The sequence below is a fragment of the Penicillium diatomitis genome (genome assembly GCF_028827545.1).
Source record: "Penicillium diatomitis strain IBT 30728 chromosome Unknown utg000002l_segment0_segment0, whole genome shotgun sequence".
NCBI classification, from domain to species: domain Eukaryota; kingdom Fungi; phylum Ascomycota; class Eurotiomycetes; order Eurotiales; family Aspergillaceae; genus Penicillium; species Penicillium diatomitis.
In genome coordinates, this window is record NW_026623174.1 from 2519911 (window position 1) to 2534052 (window position 14142).

At 50.2% G+C, this 14142-nt stretch overlaps 5 protein-coding genes across 5 annotated transcripts; 3 read left to right on the plus strand and 2 right to left on the minus strand.

Moving 5' to 3' along the window:
- Positions 1-869: 869 nt before the first annotated feature.
- N7539_001972 (guanine nucleotide-binding protein subunit alpha) lies at positions 870-2240 on the plus strand (the record flags this gene model as incomplete). Its single annotated transcript, XM_056931575.1, has 5 exons — positions 870-996; positions 1062-1246; positions 1323-1486; positions 1552-1810; positions 1899-2240. The coding sequence occupies 5 exons, from the start codon at positions 870-872 to the stop codon at positions 2238-2240; spliced, it is 1077 nt and encodes a 358-aa protein (XP_056793606.1).
- A 1002-nt stretch (positions 2241-3242) lies between these two features.
- N7539_001973 (mitochondrial 37S ribosomal protein mS38) lies at positions 3243-4408 on the plus strand (the record flags this gene model as incomplete). The annotated part of the gene is made up of 2 exons (XM_056931576.1): positions 3243-3591; positions 3708-4408. 2 exons carry the CDS (start codon positions 3243-3245, stop codon positions 4406-4408), a joined length of 1050 nt encoding a protein of 349 aa, XP_056793607.1.
- Positions 4409-5466: 1058 nt separating this feature from the next.
- N7539_001974 (H(+)-transporting V0 sector ATPase subunit c) lies at positions 5467-6446 on the minus strand (the record flags this gene model as incomplete). Its single annotated transcript, XM_056931577.1, has 6 exons — positions 5467-5525; positions 5589-5692; positions 5766-5922; positions 5999-6128; positions 6284-6296; positions 6430-6446. 6 exons carry the CDS (start codon positions 6444-6446, stop codon positions 5467-5469), a joined length of 480 nt encoding a protein of 159 aa, XP_056793608.1.
- A 2085-nt stretch (positions 6447-8531) lies between these two features.
- N7539_001975 (uncharacterized protein) lies at positions 8532-10167 on the minus strand (the record flags this gene model as incomplete). The annotated part of the gene is made up of 2 exons (XM_056931578.1): positions 8532-9938; positions 10012-10167. 2 exons carry the CDS (start codon positions 10165-10167, stop codon positions 8532-8534), a joined length of 1563 nt encoding a protein of 520 aa, XP_056793609.1.
- Positions 10168-13292: 3125 nt separating this feature from the next.
- N7539_001976 (YqaE/Pmp3 family membrane protein) lies at positions 13293-13842 on the plus strand (the record flags this gene model as incomplete). The annotated part of the gene is made up of 2 exons (XM_056931579.1): positions 13293-13309; positions 13479-13842. The coding sequence occupies 2 exons, from the start codon at positions 13293-13295 to the stop codon at positions 13840-13842; spliced, it is 381 nt and encodes a 126-aa protein (XP_056793610.1).
- Positions 13843-14142: the final 300 nt, after the last annotated feature.

Genomic DNA, 14142 nt, shown 5'->3' on the forward strand with positions numbered 1-14142 from the left:
TGCCTGTTTCCTCTTTCCCCTCCCCTAAAGAAGCCCCTCCCCACTCCCATTATCTTCTGCTTCCCTTGCTCCTCCTGCTCTTTCTCTCTCCTTCTCTTCGCGGATACATCATCACCTCAGAGAAACTCCTCACAATCGCCCTCGCAACTAGTCTCCTGCGAAAGCTCGCCGGTTTACCATCAAGTGAAACTGCTGCAGTGGTGCCACAGCATCCACCCACCCTCACTTCCAAGTGTAATCTTGTTCGGATCACGATAAGGACGGATCATTGGAACTCGACGACGATTTCCGCTCGCCCACGATCACTTTGCTCGACCGCCTGCCCACCGTCGCAAATTGTGACTCGCAGCCGCGATCTACTCTGGCAGCAGATCGCCCAGTCCAATTGAGAATCCCGCGACCTGGACAAGAGATCCTCGAACGTGGCAGGACCGGGGTGCGGGGAATAGATCAACCAGAACTATCAATCGGCAGGCCGTCCAGTGCGACCGTAGTGGGAAGGGAGAAAAGATCGAAAACAAGAATCGCCGTGTGGAACGTGCTGGAGGTGCATTGTACGAGAGAACAATTCATTGGTATGCGCTCTTCCGAGGCAACAAGCGTGGGTAGGCTTGCAGCGAAATCTTCGCCTTCTGGCTGCCTCGTTGCGCCGAGTCCGTCCGGCACTCGGTGTCGCGGGTATGCGGGTCGAGACTCGGGAGCGCAATCTATTGCATCCCTGATTCAGAGCCCCGATGATTGCCAACCTACCCTAGTCCAATCCTCCTCCCCCAAAGCATGAACCATTGTCGGAGGACCCAGGACCCTGCTAATCTTTTGCTTTAGATACACTTCAATCACGGATCTTGTAAAATCAATCTCTATACACCATGGGCTGCGGAAGCTCAAAACCCGCCGAGGCGGACAAGGAAGCTCTGTCGCGGAATGCTCGGATCGAGCGGGTGATCAAAAATGATAAAAAGAACATGGATCGAACTATCAAAATTCTGCTACTAGGTGCGCTTGACTGTACCTGTCGCAAAGTGCCAACTACCGTAAACAGATTACTTACCAAGCGACAGGTGCTGGGGAATCGGGCAAGTCAACCATCATCAAACAAATGCGCATTATCCACAGTGGAGGTTTCCCCGAGGAAGAACGCTACCAAACGCGCGCGGTCATCTTCTCCAATCTGGTCGTTGCCTTTAAAGTACTGCTTGACATCATGGCGTCAGAAGGCATTTCTTTTGAGCATTCGGGCACGAAGGTAAGCGCGAAAATTCCACTCGGTCGGATCTATGTAGCAGTGAGCTGTACTGATAACTCCGTGCGCTTCAATCTAGGCCTCTGCGGATCTGTTGGAAGGAACTGAACCAGACGTGGGCGCAGATGAAGCTTTTTCAAACCTCAAGGTCCGCGACGCGATGCGAAACATGTGGAACGACTCGGGCGTCCAGAAGGCTGTCGCGCGTGGACACGAATTCGCTCTTCACGACAACCTTTACTAGTGAGTCATAATGTCCAAATTCGTGGTGGGCGAGTCCCTTTTCTGACATGTGTTTTGCCATCCAGTTATTACGAATCACTAGATCGTATCTTCAAGCCAAATTGGCTTCCAGACAATCAGGACATGCTGCAGGCCCGTCTTCGGACGACGGGTATCACAGAAACTTTGTTCGAATTAGGCCAGATGAACTTCCGCATGATGGATGTGGGAGGACAAAGATCGGAACGAAAGAAATGGATTCACTGCTTTGAAGGTGTGCAATGTTTGCTTTTCATGGTCGCCCTGTCAGGATACGACCAATGCCTGGTCGAAGATCAGAATGCGGTAAGTTTGTCAAGCCCAGATATAGAATTTTCTCGACGGTTTGCGGTCTTTTTGCCATTCTGTTATACTAATGAACTTTCCTTGGTAGAATCAAATGCATGAAGCAATGATGTTGTTCGAGTCACTCGTCAACGGCGAGTGGTTTAAGCGCAAGCCTATCATCCTCTTTTTGAACAAGATGGATCTGTTCCGAGGCAAACTCGATATTTCCTCGATCTCAAAGCACTTTCCCGATTATACCGGCTCAGACACGGACTTCGATGCCGCCGTGCGATACTTTTCTGATCGATTCCGTGGCATCAATCGGATACCTGATCGTGAAATTTATATCCATCACACCAACGCCACTGATACCACCCTGCTCAAGGCCACAATGGATTCAGTGCAAGACATGATCATCCAAAAGAACCTGCACACGCTTATCCTGTGAGGACTTGCAGCTTTATCCCTGGAATACTGGTTCCCTCTCTTCATCATGAATTCTCACGGTCTCGCTCTCAACATCAGAGCATAAGCCCTCCTCCTTACTTTTCATTGATCCTTGCTCCTCGCTCCTCCCTCTTGTTTCTGGCATGTGGGAAATGTGACGCATTTTCCCTCTTTCTTTGGCAACGAATTTCCGGCCACTTTCTTCCCCTTGAATGTTAGAGACCGTCGAATTCTCGGGACTTTGATATTAGGTGACCTCTGGCTTTGTTCGAGGCATCATATACAAGGCAGGAGGAGCCTCTATTGTTGACACGATTCCTACTTTGGGCTATACACTTTCGCAGTACAAAGCGCATTTGAAACTTTACCTGTGTTTCATAATCTGCCTACAGCGACTGCATGCCACTCACACACACACACACACACACACACAATCTCTCTCTCGCGCGCGCGCGCCTCACGCCACCAATCCGGTTATTTTTTCATTCGTTTTTTCTCGCGTTAATCTTGCAGGATGATACCACTTGCTTTATGCCCGCAGATGAAACAAAATGGTCACAGTGACTATTTCTGTACCATACTTTACAGCTAGATATACAGTTCTTGAAATAACTTTTACCTGACTTATCAAGGAATTCCCGGCGGCTACATGTACTACACTGATACCCATTTACGCTTTGGGACATTGCACACAGTTGGGACAATGCACACAAGCCGAGAAATGGAATTTCTTCTGACGCAGAATGAAGAGCTCTGCCTTCTGTTTCGACCCATGGAAGAGTAACGCATCGGATGGTTGTCGATTATGCTCGCATGTGTATCTAATACTACGTCTAACTACTAGAAGGATGGATAGTGATACTGATACCTGAGGCATACGTGGCTGACATAAGCTCAGATGATCATCCGACCTGCCGACTCCGAATCCCAACCCGACGGTTTCGCCTCTGATTAAGACTCATCTTCATCTTTGATACAACCGCGAGGTACGCTGCGACTAGCCATGATGTCGACGTCCTTGCGCCGAGCTGCGTGGGCGCCTCTATTCGGCTCCTCACGAGTCACACAGCAGCCGATTCCTTCCTCCGTGCTCGGCGCGTCCCGATCTTTGCACCAGCGTCAGTACTCCTCTTCCTCTTCAAAACCGCCGGTACCGCCCAGCGATGGCTCTCGCCGATTGGATACCTCGACCCCGGCGAAGGGTGTGAATGCGTCTGGCGAAAAGGGTAAATCTGCTCGCCGACGTGGGAAGGAGAATGGCACTCGGGGCGCCTCGTCAAAAGCTAACCAGCAAAATGCGGCGTTCTTGAAGCTCCCGAGTGTCCCCTCCACCCAGCACCGCCAGCCGCATGGTTAGTTCCTTGGAGCTTCTCTAGATTTCTCGCCCCCCCTTTTCAAGTCTTTTCATTCCAATTGTTTGTAAAGATCTATTGCGTTGGAATGCTTTTAGCTGACCTGTGGGCTGTAGACGTTCACGTTGCGTCCTTCTTCTCTATTCACCGTCCTATTTCCGTGACCACCACCGTCCCTCCAATCTCGACACCTGAAGCCTTCGAGGCCATCTTTACCAAGAAAGCCTTGAAGAACAACCCCGAAGATGTCATCTTCACTCTATCATCAACCGTCCAGAACATGGAAAACTCCACGCCTGCCATGGGCGAGTCGGAAGACCAGTTCGGTCAAATTCAGCAAAGCTTTACCGCTGACGTGAATGGAGAGCTTCGCATGCACGATGGCCATGAGATTGGTCTCAGCATTGAAGAATACACCCGCCGTCTGCAACCATTCAATCCTCCTCCTCCACCAGTGCCCATGGACATGAACACCAACTCCGCTTCCCACCTCAGCAACATCGCCGAGGAAGAGACTTCAACTTACTCCACCGTCCTGACCATTCGCGAACAACGCCACGCGGACGGACGCAAGACCTACGAGGCTTCCACGGGACCCTTTGTGCGCAGTGATGTTGAAGATCCGCAACATGGATTCACCATCGACGCTCCCACGGGCTCTACCTCGGGCATGACCTACATCGAGCGTGTCCACCACAATCGAACTATGCACACTCTCAGCACCAAGAGACGCCGCAAGATCAAGATGAAGAAGCACAAGTTCAAGAAGCTCATGCGGAGGACACGAACCCTTAGGCGGAAACTTGATAAGGCGTAGAAGAATCTCGCCTTTGTCTTTTCCTTCCACCGTCTCTATCCTGCAGTTCCTCTCCACCCCTCACCCTTCTCTCTCCTACCTCCTCGGATTTCTCACCGCTACACTCCCGAGAATGGTCACCCTATCTCCCCATTCTCTGTGTCTTTCTCCCATCCATCGTCCCCCCAGTGCTCCAGCCTGAATTGGTTCGCGTCGGTTGCATTCTGCATGTGAATTTTTGGCCTTCATCTTGCATTGTCCTGGGACAAAGGAATAATGATGGCTCAAGTTTGAAACGAGGCTTTGTAACTTAATTCTTGCTCGTCCATGGCTCAGTCTCAAGTCCACATCGCCCTCCTACTTGCTTTACCATGCCATGATATTGTGTTGGGTTACCTTCTCGTATAGAAATGCTTACTGTTTCTCGTTCTGAGAACCAAGAGCTGTTGTATGAATAGAGACTTTTATCGGCATTGGCGGCCTTCTGTGTTTGAGGGGGTATCGAAGCGCGTCGTTGAATACCCGTTTTCGTAAAGACCTAGTCGTACTTTGATCATTGGAATGAATGTCGAGAGTGAATGAGTACGTAATGGGACATTGCCACTACTATAGCAACTCGCTCGTCATGCTTACTGCAACCTACTCATGAAAGAAAGTGGAAACAAAATTAATTTTGGTTTCCAAACGAAGATAAAACTCGTATAAAGTACAATAGTCCAACGCGTGTTCATGCAGTATAAGAGAAACGAGGAGATAAAGAACAGAGCAAATATCTACCGAACAAGGTTAATTCCACCAAGAATTTGGCAAGCGGTTGTCAAGCATCCCGCTCCCAAGGTTTCTACAACACGACAGAGTTGCAAACACACTGCCACTCTCCCCTCCCCACATCGAGTCAGTTCATCGTAGCAGACCATACAGTTCTTATTGGCTTTTGCCACCGATCTTGAAAGTTGCCCGTCACAGGACGAGGGGCCCGTCGACTGAGAGGGTATCAGAAGCTTGGACCGGTCGACCTTTTCGCAAAGGTTTTGACCGATTCGAGTTTCGCTTTCCAGATGTGACGGCGGATACGTCATTTAGCAAGAAGCTTTAGAACGCGAGTTCATGAGCAGAGCCACGATAAGACCGTACAGACCTGAGAAAGAAAACCACTAGTTAGACCCATGCAATGTTGTTCACCGAGTTTCTGCAAACTTACCCAAAACTTCAGCGAAAATGAGAATAAGAATCATTCCGACGTAGAGACGAGGTTGCTGAGCTGTTCCGCGGACACCAGCATCACCGACAATACCAATAGCGAAACTGTAGCATGGGCGGCCGAGAGGTTAGCGATTGATCTCACCCCGTGGAAGTGTACCACTTCGGATATACGTACCCAGCGGCGAGACCAGCAAGACCGACGGCCAGACCGGCACCAAGTTGGATGAAACCAGTGTACAAGGGGAGCTCCTGGGTCAGGTCGTTTGCGACCAGGACGGACACGACCAAGCCGTAAATACCAATAATACCAGCCATGACGATGGGGACGATGTCTGCGAGTTCAAAGAATCAGCCGACATGTTATATAGCGGCCCATGAGGTGCTGAGATCAACACCGCTCGAACATACTCTTGACGATCAGGTCAGGGCGGAGGACACCCATGCTGCAAACACCGACACCAGCCTTGGCAGTGCCATAGGCAGCGCCGAAGCAGGTGAAGACGATGGCAGACGTGCAGCCAAGCGCACCGAAGAAGGGCTGAAAAGATACATTGTCAATATTCTGGTAAAGCTTCGCCGCGTGGATACGACAACCGGTGTGGGAAGAGTCCGGGGAAGCTATCGTAGAGCGGAGGTGTTTGATTGATTACGAGCACCTCAGCATGAGGGAAGCGGGCAGATGACTTGACGTACCGCATAGACGGGGCTGTAAAAGAAAAAACATCAGTAGGGGCTCTTCGAGAAGCGGGTGCTCGTTGGTGAGAGAGCGAGGCTGAGCTTCCAACTGTCCCACTTCCTAGGGGTTGGTTTGGTGGAACGGAGAGTCGGCTACGACTTACCAGAGTTCTGAGACCATTTTGGCGGTTTAGAAGCTCAAAGGAGATATATGAAATGGGTCGGTAGCCGTTGTTTGATGGCGGACGACTCGCGGTGTGCTTGGTCGAGCTGTGGATGATAGCGTTGCAGGTCCCGGAGAGGTTGGAGAGGTCAACGAGGTCAGAGGCACAGGCTGGTGGTATCATCACGTGATCTTGGCACTTCCCTGCCGGCAGATCACTCTGAACGTCTGAAGCAAGCCATCCTTGCGGAACCCATTGCAGGCTAGCGTGGAACACCTCTTTGGCCTCGCATCACTCAATATAGTCCATTTTTGCTGCACCCGATCTGGCTCGAAATGTTCTCAAATTCGAAGACGGTAAGCCCCTTAGTGTCTAATTATCTGTTCAAAATCTTATACTTCGGCTAGAAGCTAGATCGAAAGCTGTAAAGCTACAGCCCACTTGAACCCGCCGATACGACCAAGGAGTTCTACCTTGAATTCTTCAAGGCCCTTTCTCCTGCAGGCAAAGCGAATTTGGCAGTTGACGTCTCAGGTTGCAAAGAAGATGAAGAACTCCGGCAACTACTCCAAAGCATCAGAACCGGGATGTTGATTCCTCTCAAGTCGCAGGGTGGTAAATCACCTACTGAAATCACTCCCAACCCGCGCGCTGGTATTGAGGATTCAATCGAAAACCTTAGAAGCCTGAATATCGAACCTATCACAAGGGCTCTTCAATCTTCGCTCCGGTCTCACTGTTTAGAGAGGGATGGCTATCACTGTCTAATCACAAATTATTACAGTTCTGGTTATCGCGGTCCGGTAAACGCGAAGTATACCGATCTCGAAGCAGCGCATATTATTCCCTTTGCCCTCGGATCCTCCAAATCAACCCGTCGCGAGGAAGTAGACAGACACGCACAGATATTGGTCAACCTTAGTCGCTACTTTCTAGTTCTCCGTCAACTATCCTTCACCTCAGAGCAGATTAATTCTGAAATGAATATCATGATGCTAACTGACTTTGTTCATAAGGCATTTGGATGATTCCAGCTTATTCTTGGAGCAACTGATACCGCGCATCAATACCGCGTCAAGACACTTCAAGGCTGTTCTGACGTAGTCCTTCTTTTTACCTGAGAGTCGGCTTGTCACATTTCGGGTTCATCAAGGACGATGGGAGCTCCCGCATCCGAGACTTCTTGAGATACATGCTGCTATCGGGACCTTCCTCCATATGAGTGGCCAGGCAGAGTCGATTGACAGAACTCTCAGGAAGTTTGAAGATACTGGGAGACTTGCCTCTGATGGGAGTACCAATATCGAAGAACTTCTTGCAGCGTCCAAGCTTCCATTACAAGCCTCATATATCAACAATATATCTACTTCAACACAACCCACACAGGTACAACGTCCCACGCGGTAGGGTCCCCCATAGATAGCCTCGACCTCGAGTACAGACGGAAGGCCCCAGAAGCCGAAAGAAAAGTTACATTTGAAGAAGATGGAAGGACAAGGAAGCGGACAAGCGAGACTGTTTGGTACTGGGAACAATACATGGGGTTACTAGACAAGCCCTCAATTCCATTGTTAGGAAATTTGAAGATACTGGTAGACTTGCCTCTGATGGAAGTGCCAATATCGAAGAACTTCTTGCAGCGACCAAGCTTCCATTACAGGCCTCATATACCGACGACATGCCTCCCAGGTACTTCAACATAGCCGACACAGCTACGATGCCCCATGCGGTAGGGCCCCCTCATTGATAGCCTCGACCTCGAACACATTTAGACGAGAGGCCGCAGAAGTCGAAAGATAAGCTATAACCGAAGAAGATGCAAGGACACGGAAGCGGGCAAGCGAGACTGCCTATGGGTAATTGAAGATCCATGAGACACTGTTACAGACATCGCTGTCGTAAAGGAAAATCACAGTGATTTCGAATATCAAAATCATTTCAGGCACAAACCCCGTTGCGCCCGGCAGGTATTGATCGCAGTACTCTGATATAACTCAATCGTGGAGCATAAAGACAGTATCGAATTACTTCCCCGTGAGAGAGGATGATTGTTGTATTGTGAAATTCAAATGACATTATGGTACAAGGGCCCCCCGGTGAATTTACCACCCCAATCTCACCCGGCAGCCGGAGATATTGAGCTTAGTACTGGATTCAGACGATCCTTCGGCCGCCGCCACGGGCTGATTGAAGGAAATGGCTTTTTCGGAGAGCGCGCCAAAGACATTTGGCACAAACTCAAGATCCGTCTTCTCAGATGACGCATCTGCTGGAGAGGATTCCTCAAGATGTGATACCATACCAAAGGTGAAGGTGACATTGCTGGCCACGGACTGCAAGTCGAGAGAGCTTTCGTCGTGAATCTCCGAGGGATCTCTAGCGACGAAAAATTGGATATAATCACCGGATGTGGCAACCTGGGACAGCAAGGACAAATCGTCACCGACCAAGCTTTCTGCCGAAAGTGCTGCAATATTCGAGTTTGCGTTCTCACCTGGATTGAAGATCTCTTCAAGCCCAGGTAGAGTTCCTCGGTTGGCCGATCCGAAAAAGCAAACTTCGGGATCCAAAGAAAGAAGCCCCTGCTTCTTGCCCCAGCCACCTCCGCCGCTGACCACGCGATGGAGCTTGCCTCCTTGTCGTAGACTCTCAGCCAGGTACTCCCGCGTAGACAAGCTGGAGTCTGTCACTTTGACATGCGGCTTCCCGACCAGAGCCCACACCGAAACCCTATGGTCAGACACATTGTGATCCTTGATGTACTGAGGAAGGATCTTTTCCAGATCTGATGATGCTGGTATAGGGTCATTTGAAGCAGGATCGGTGGACTTGGAGATTTGTCGGAGAATGTTGCCCATACTAGCAAGGACCCTTTTGCGTTCTCCGATAGGGTGAAGAGGCAGCGTTACACGGGGCCTGATGCTGCCGGAGGCGTTCGGGGAGGTGATTGCGCAACTGGTCAAGTCTATGGTGCGATCAAGCGTAAACGAATCTGATGTCTTGTCAAATTGCCATTGCATGCCAAACAATGTAGACTCTTTCCCGTTCACGAAGATGGTATTCGCAAGGCGTAAGCCGACCTGATATGCTCCGTCCGCGGAGCCCCGGCTTGTCTGGTCCTTGCGAAATGAAAATGACAGATCAGTCTCCTCATCAGCAGGACCACCAAACCGGCGTGGGGGTACTGGCTTTCCCCTGATGTCCTGCTCGCCAATGACCAAGAGCGAAAGACCCTCTGACTCGGAAGCATTTCCAGCCGTGCTCTCTGTGCTGCCTCCCTCGATCGGCGTTGAAGGGGATGGGATTTTGTCGACTACAGCGGCCACGGCATAGATCCGATCGGCTCTGGAGGCACCGGTGTAGACATTTTGGACCAAGTGGCGGAGAAACTCATGGGGAGAGTTGAGCCAGTGCGCGAATTTGGGGGTGACGAGAAGTAATGGAACAGGATTGCTGGTGTATTGAAATGTCTGGAGGGAGGGAATCGACGAGAGGATATCATGCGGGTTCTGTTGGAAGTGTCTTAGTATCTTTTTGTCTGCGCTTCGTCACATGGATAGATTGGATAGAGCCAAGACTTACGACTGCTTCTGGCGATTTGGTGAGCCACGTGAAAGCAAAGGGAGGATGAGTGGCAGAGGCATATTGTCTTCTCGGAGAGCAGAAGCCGAGTCCACCCTGGGGGCAGCCGCCCCTGATTCGCAGGGCGCGCGGCTTGAGACTCAATCGAGTCGCCATGAAGAGGAAATGAGCTTGACAGTCGCAAGGAAGAAAAGCCAGTCACCGGGGCATATCCTGGTGGAATCAAATTGGAGCGGTGCTGTAGCGCGGGGAAGACCAGCTTCTCCAACTTCCGCAGTCTGAGCCGTAACGTACAGTATTTGCTGTATGCTGCTGTAAGGGGGCTGGTATTACGTATACGCTTCTGCAAGAAGTGCACCCGGGAAGCTAATAGTTCACACCTTCACGGAGGGTTTGTGTAGTTCCAGAAGAACCGCGCTAAGTGGGAAATCCTTTGGAATGGTTTCTGGGCACCCACAAGTTCTCAGCCCTACAGTCATACAATACCTGGTGATCTGGCGGGTCACGAGATCTCACTCGGTCGGGCGCTTGGCATTGATCTAGTGTACAACTGTACATCCATGGTTTTACCTCGATAGTGACGCCATTGGAAAGCCATCAGGAGCCTCCAGGTAAGATAGGGCCTGACATATCTGCTCTTTCAAAGAGGACAAGTGTGGATACTTTTACAGTGCTTCATGAATAAAGAGAGCGGCAAGGAACAAGCCTGCAATCCATGTCCACTAGGCCGTGGACACTGGACACTGGACACTGGACACTGGACAGGACACAAGCTTCCAAGTATATGACTACAACTTTGTCGTGTTAGTCCTTTCCTGGTAGGAGCTCTTTCAGAATCGAGCATGCTTCAGCAACCTTACGGCCAGCCATGTATATTGACATAATTAGGACACCGACAAGGTCACCCCCCGCATTTGGGCATTCATCGAATCAGTACAGGCTTTTCATGTGTAAGGGGCAGGGCTTAGCCACCTAAACTAGTTGGCTCTCCTCGAAAACACGAATCCGCAACCTCGTGGCGGTGCTACTGTTGATGACAAGTACTGTAGATCACGGGAGCTTTAACATGTGACGTAGGCCTAGGCCACAGACAATTAGACACAGGAGTACTGTCAGTTCCAGGACTTATGTAAGGCTGAGTCGTAGTTCTTAATAAAAATAGGGAGCTCCAACAACGAACTACTGAAGTCAAGAGTCATACTGATAGCCCTCTAAGACTCATATAGACTTTCTAGGGAAGCTATCAGGTCATAACTTTATACAATGAATATACATAGGAGAACGTTGCATTTCAATTTAACCAAGGGTAGGGGCGTTGTACTTGAATTGTAATACACAGACGTCATGCCAGGTCACCTAAAATGATGGTCAAAGACAACGCGATCATGCTCGTTACACGGGGTACGAAACCACTACTACCGGAGGCTACAGGGCGAGACTGGCCATTCACCTTACGACGGAGATCAGTGGTGCTGCACAGGCCCCGCCAAGCTTTGGAGAGGCAAAGAAGTGACGACGGTATATATCAGCCACTGTCCTGAGTATCCTCAACATCATCCCGTATAATCAGGGTGACAGGCGTTCAGTGAACTAAGGAGTCCCGGAGGCTAGGACACTCGGCCCGAAAGTGGCTGAGCTATGCACCATCAAGTGTACTTTACGCCATATGGCTAGGCGTATACTATGTAACAACGCACATGTTAGAGTTTGTGAGACTTGAATCGTACTATATCTGCCGGCTTAGGGTTTCATCATGTAGCAATCATACCTTTACTCGGTACCAAGAAGATATAAAAGGACTGAAACTTGAGGGAAGTGATGAAAATATGAACTGTCCTCCTGTATGGTACTGTAGATCATTTACTGTATCCATCATAGTTCTACACTGTCACAGTAGTCAGTACTGCAGTATCGAAGTGAACGGCCGAATGGAATGCCAAGCCCGATCTGCTAGGCAGCCAGCAAACGGAGGATGCGGACAGGATCGCTTGAAAATGGGACTAGGCGGAGTTCTTTACTTTCCGTAGGCATTTGCAGGAATGAAAGAAATCATTCTAAAAGAACAAGGTCAGAGTACTGTGTGCAGAATCATGATATACTGTTGAGTTGTTCAGGTGTTAACTATAGTATGTACTCAGTTACTCACTAGTACCATCATAAAAAGGTCCGAAACCTCGGTCATTTAATCATGAAGGGATACGAGACTTGCCAATCTTGGCACCGCTCAAGCTCTCGAGTGGACTCAGGAGGCTGACGCAGAATGGGTTCACATACGGTCGCCCCATATCATTGACAAATGTCACTGTACCTGTCCGAATGATTGGCCTGTATGAATTCACTGGCACCTCTGCCGACCGAGCCCAGGGTTGACCGTACCATGGCTATTATGATTACTGTTGCCTGGTAGAGGTTGAAGAGGTTGAAGAGGTTTCATATGTTCCCCCTATCCATTTCTTCATTTGGTGCAGGGTTGGGAAGACCAACGGGACACAAGATACCGTATGTAACAGCTCGGGAAACAAGGGGTATGTCGAGGCTCATGTGGCAGTATCAAAGTGGCTGTCATATCGAGTCATTGTGAGGTAGAGACAGGAACGATGACGAAGTTCTGTGGAGGATGTCACCATGTATAACTGTAAATAGTATGTACTGTGTACAGGGTGTAAGTACACCATCAGGGTGGTTCAGCCGTCTCCCAAGCAGTCACTTTGATGTACACCGGAGTACAGGTACTTTGACCAAGTCAACCGCTGCATGAGATTACCTCGAGGATCACTCCCGTCTGTCTGGGCGGAGAGCCCGACATGAGCGTCATGAAGACCGAGCCCAGCCACAACCGCGAGGCTAGTGGTGCTGTAGGCGAATGAACGTTTTTTCTGTTCAAGGTTGGATCCGGTGAGCCACACGTTATGGCGGATGCATGACGCAATGCAGACATCGAACTGAGAGCTGCTGGGACGGGTAAGGAAACCGGCCAGCGGTTACGCCTTTCTTTTTTTTTTCTCTTTTTTTTTTTTGCCTGGGACCCATTGGCTTTTGCGTGGTACTACTGCGTACGGAGAACTGACGCCTGACGGGCTGGCAGGAGTGCTGGGCAAGTGGGCAATAGGCATAGCAGTCGACCCGATCTTAAATACAGCCGTCTCCGCGTTTACGCCAGCCCGACTCTTTTCTTCATCTCCAACCTTTCAGACTCTGCCCCCTTCGTGAAGACCCTCTCGGCCACTTTTCTCGACACCACTTTTCAGAAAAATCTTTCGCCCAGCTCACCTACTGTCACCATGCCTTTCACTGCTTCGTAAGTCTCCTTTTACCATCTCCGACGAGGCCGGTTTCTGTGACAGGACCCCAATTACATGGAGACGTCAGCTTAGCGCTGCTCGTCCCGGTCCACTTCAGTTCACAGTTCACATCCACGCGTCCGCACTGTCAGCAGTCGCTAACCACAATTTGCGATCCCTCAATAGCGATATCTGCAAGATCATCTTTGCCATCATTCTGCCTCCCTTGGGTGTTTTCCTGGAGCGCGGATGCGGTGCTGATCTCCTGATCAACATCCTCCTGACCATTCTCGGTTGGCTTCCCGGAATCATCCACGCCCTGTATGTGTCAACACCTCTGCCGCTCGGTGGTGCTATGCGCCGTGACCTCATGCTCACACTGAATCCAGTTACATTATTTTCAAATATTGAGGCCGTTGATGACCTTCCCGTCCACCTACCGCGCTGTCTCGCCGGTCGCTCTCCTCCGAAAAAACTTCATGACTCCACACAACCTTATTATCGTCTACCTCACACTCTGAGGCTGAGCGATTTGTTGTTGCATTCATGACTGTGCTCCCTCGATCGAGTGCCCAGTTGCGTGTGGTGGTGCTGTGTTCCATTTACCTCGATAATCCTGCAGTCTCTCTCTCGGCCGGCGTGGCCGGAAAGCGGTTCCTTCCATAATTCCCCTAATAGTGGCATAGGCTTCAGCTCTTGCCGTTTACGATATCTCTTTCTCTTTTTTTGACGATCATGCCGACTTGCGTCTTTCGAGTTCTGTGCGATGTGTTCTTGCCTTTCAAATGATACCGCCCCCATATTGTATTACCATTGCGGGCTTGCGCTTCACCCGAATGTCAATTAGCTT